The 3,656-nt window shown below is 47.6% G+C and overlaps 1 protein-coding gene across 1 annotated transcript; it reads left to right on the plus strand.

Annotated features, from left to right (window-relative positions):
• The first annotated feature begins 1,036 nt into the window (after positions 1-1,036).
• LOC118507396 (orexin receptor type 2) lies at positions 1,037-3,656 on the plus strand. Its single transcript, XM_036045849.1, has 3 exons — positions 1,037-2,127; positions 2,219-2,789; positions 3,115-3,656. The coding sequence occupies exons 1-3, from the start codon at positions 1,747-1,749 to the stop codon at positions 3,654-3,656; spliced, it is 1,494 nt and encodes a 497-aa protein (XP_035901742.1). The 5' UTR covers positions 1,037-1,746.

Below are 3,656 nucleotides of genomic sequence, written 5' to 3' on the forward strand. Positions count from 1 at the left end.
ATGATAGCTACAGTGATGGACGTAAGAATAAGGCCACTTTTATATTCGATTTTTAAACTAATGTCTTCTATTAATACTTCTACTAGGTATAATCTAACCAAAATGTGGCAAAAGAATCTTCAAGCCACCCCCCCCCCCCCCGCCTTCGCTATCCACTCACGGGCACTTACTTTTCGCAACTGAGATACCAACAATGAAGGTAAATACCGCCCAAATGCCTAAAATCCAATAAATATACATGGGCGGCTCGATGGTAGAGGTGACAACGGCACCGGTCTTCATACGACAGCATCAGGATTCAAATCCCATCGGGGCCGTTCCCTCATAGTGACGACTGACTTTCGAGCTACGTAGTATCATAAAGTCTAATAAAAGAGTTGAATGAGGTCTCAAAGACCCAAAAACCCTTCTATAAATAAATGAATGACCTAAGAGGTCTTAAGGCCAAAGAAGAAGAAGACGGAGATCTAAAAGGTCTTTAGTCCAAAGAAGAAGAAGTAAAAATACCAATAATTGACTTCTTCTTCTTCTTCTTCCTTGGCACTAGAACCTCGAGAGGTCTCTCGGCCTGTCATTTCTGGCTTTCTATGATTTGATTTTACCCGTAGCAAAGTAGTCAGCCCTTCCTTCCGGGGGGGGGGGGGGGCGGTCTGGATGGGATTTGAACCCCGGTCCTGTCGAGTGAAGACCGGAGCAGTTGTCGCCTCGGCCACCGGACCGCCCCAATAATTACCTAAAAATTAAAAGAAGAAGAAATAAGATACCCCCTTCGGTAACTCAGTTGCGAGAAGTGAGTGCCCCTGAGTGAGGGGGGATCTTTATCAGGCTTTAAACCCCCGATGAAACCAACCGTTTAGGATCGTTTTCTCAACCTTTCAAACTAAATTTTACAACAAAAAAAACGTCATTTCGTTGTAAATCGGTACCTTAACCTTAGTTTTTCGATTTTAAAACAAAATTCAAGAATTTAAATTAGGTGGTTCTATTCTTTTGTCCATCACTGTATATGACGAGACGGCGTACACGAACAATTTCACTGAAGCAATATGTTTGAAATGTATAGAAGAAACTCGACTACTATCACTACCAAACCATCCTACTGTTCCGCCCGAAGGTATGTAATTCATTGTTCCGTGCTTTAATGTTGTTTGACGCTTGCCTTTTTTTTTTTTTTTGTTGCCTACCCATTTTTCCTCGTCAGATAGGAAAATCCATTATCAGTCAGTAGCACCCCGATTACGAGGTTGTTACGAGGCGTTTAGCATAACCGTATGCGATAAGCGAAGCGATACATATTTTCCTTATAAAACCATGCGATTTCCCGCACGCCCCATATTTTCCTACCGACAGTGAACGGTGACTCCAGCCGGGCGCGCATTGCTGGATCCGAACAAAAATTTCCATCTCGTTCTGTATGTGATTAACTTTACTTGTTTTTTTTCCGTTTGAATGTGTGAAATCAGATTCTTTGCTTTGTTTGTTTGTCCCAACGAAAAAAACACGTGTTCTTACGAGAAATTGTTGCGCCCGTGGCCAATGTGCATGTGTGTGTGCTTTAGTGCGTGATTTATGCGCCTGTCGTGTCGGTCGTTTCGCCGGATAGAACCATTCAAATTTTCAATCCAATTTCAACCGGCTCGTGTGGAAGCAATTTTGTTGCACCAAAAATTGTCACTGGCACCTAGGAACTGTGGAGGGAAAAAATAGCGAGTGGAAAAAAACTGAACAGAAAAAAACCTTTAAAATATGGCCAGCGCGGAAGTGAGTGAGACTGTGCTACGCTGGATTACGGCCCTCAACTGGAGTGCGGAAGTCGGAGCGGACCTGTTGACAGGTGGGATGGCGTCGAAACGCGAACAGAGCGGCATGACGATGATCGGCTACTGGGAGCGATCGTTGAAGAATCTGTCCACGGAACAGCGCACCGTATTCACCGTGTTTTCGATCATGGTGATGGTAATGGCCATCTTCGGCAACATCGTCACCATCATCACGAACGTGAGGCGTGAACAGCGGCATCTGTTGCGCGTCTGCATGCTGTCGCTCGCGCTTTCCGACATTGCATTCGTGACCATCACCTCGATTGTATATCTGTCGCAGTTTAATACGGAATTCAACTCGCTTTGGGTAAGGCGAGACTTTCACCCGCGACGGGCGATAGAACTTTCTAGTGACAGAGTGGGTCCAACTTTTTCTTTCTATCTTGCCCCCTTTCTAGACGCTCGGTGAGCTGATGTGCACATTCTCCCCGTTCGTGCAGACAATGGCAGTGCTGGTGAACAGCATCACGCTGGTAGCGATCGCACTCGATCGATACATGGCCGTGCGCAGTCTGGTGAAGGGTATCTGGGAACCAAACGGCTGGTTCTGTGCCACGTGTGGTGTACTGATCTGGGGACTCGCGGCTGGCATCTCCAGTCCAATGCTTACGCTCTACGAGATGTTTGACATTGTTGTACTGACGACCGATTCGCAGCAGTCGCACGAAATCATCAGCGGGTACTATATGGCGACGATCTGTGCGACTGATAAGAGCAAGAACAGTTACTACTTCGTGATCGTGTTCGTGGTGATCTTTCTTCCACTGCTCGGAGCTTTCTGCTGGCTGAATGGGGTGATAGCGAGAGCGTTCTGGGCACGCCGGAATCCTATCGGAGGCGCTCCAAAAGCGCCGAAGAAATGTGCTTCCAGCACGTCCTGCGAGAGTAGCAATGACAAGAAGACACTTACGACCAACGTGAGGACATCACAGCCAATTGTTGAGCGGCGCACACCGGCATCGATATTTAGTAAGTATCAAGGAATGATGAAACCCTATCACCTCAAAAGATCTTGGTCTGCCTTTTGAGGTTTCCTTAACTTGGTTACCGCGTAGCTAGAGAGTCAGCCGCCCGAGGCCTCGGACAAGCTTCCTGTCCACAGGATTCACTATCCAGCTACGGGAAGCTTAGTCAAACAAGCAAGTAATGAAATGCCAAGACCTCTTGAAGTTCTAGAAGAGGATAGTATAAGCTTCTTTACACTGTGCCACCGGACTATCTGTTTCTAAATATCTAACACTTGCGCTTGCATAAATCAAAGTCTTTCGCACTCATACCTTTCTCTTAACTTCAGCTTCCAACTGCACTTGTCCACACCACAACACAACTGCCATCGTTGGCGAGCAAACGACGCAGAGTGATACCGCCGGGTCACCTTCAGCACAGCGACCCACTCAAGGACACCCGAGTGAAGCGATTTCGAACCGCCGGCGACGCCAGATACACATGTTCAAAGCGATCGTCGTACTGATGCTGGTGTTCTTCGTGTGCCGCCTGCCCATGTGGGTGTTTCTGCTGATCAAGATGGTGGGTGACGCGAACACGAGCGCCTACTGGAATCTGCACTACTCCTTCGGTATCCTGGCGATGGTGAACGCAGTACTCAATCCTCTAATGTACACATTCCTCACGGAAACGATCCGCTTCACGCTGTTCGTGAAAGCTCATTGCATGCGTGCTTGTGTGCAACCGTGCAGAAACGGAATGCAACGGATTAGGGGTGGAGGTGGTGGTGGAGGGGAGGGAGAAATTAGGAAAACCCGTGACACGAAGGAGCGAGATAGCAATGGTAGCGAACACGAGGCACACCATGCGGGAATATACATGGGGGACTGA

Source organism: Anopheles stephensi, chromosome 2 (assembly GCF_013141755.1).
Source record: "Anopheles stephensi strain Indian chromosome 2, UCI_ANSTEP_V1.0, whole genome shotgun sequence".
Lineage (NCBI taxonomy): Eukaryota > Metazoa > Arthropoda > Insecta > Diptera > Culicidae > Anopheles > Anopheles stephensi.

Coding starts and splice junctions, on each gene's coding strand:
- LOC118507396 (XM_036045849.1), top strand. CDS start 1,747: ATGGCCAGCGCGGAAGTGAGTGAGACTGTGCTACGCTGGATTACGGCC. Junction 2,128..2,218: donor CGGAATTCAACTCGCTTTGG/GTAAGGCGAGAC, acceptor CCCCCTTTCTAG/ACGCTCGGTGAGCTGATGTG. Junction 2,790..3,114: donor CACACCGGCATCGATATTTA/GTAAGTATCAAG, acceptor TCTTAACTTCAG/CTTCCAACTGCACTTGTCCA.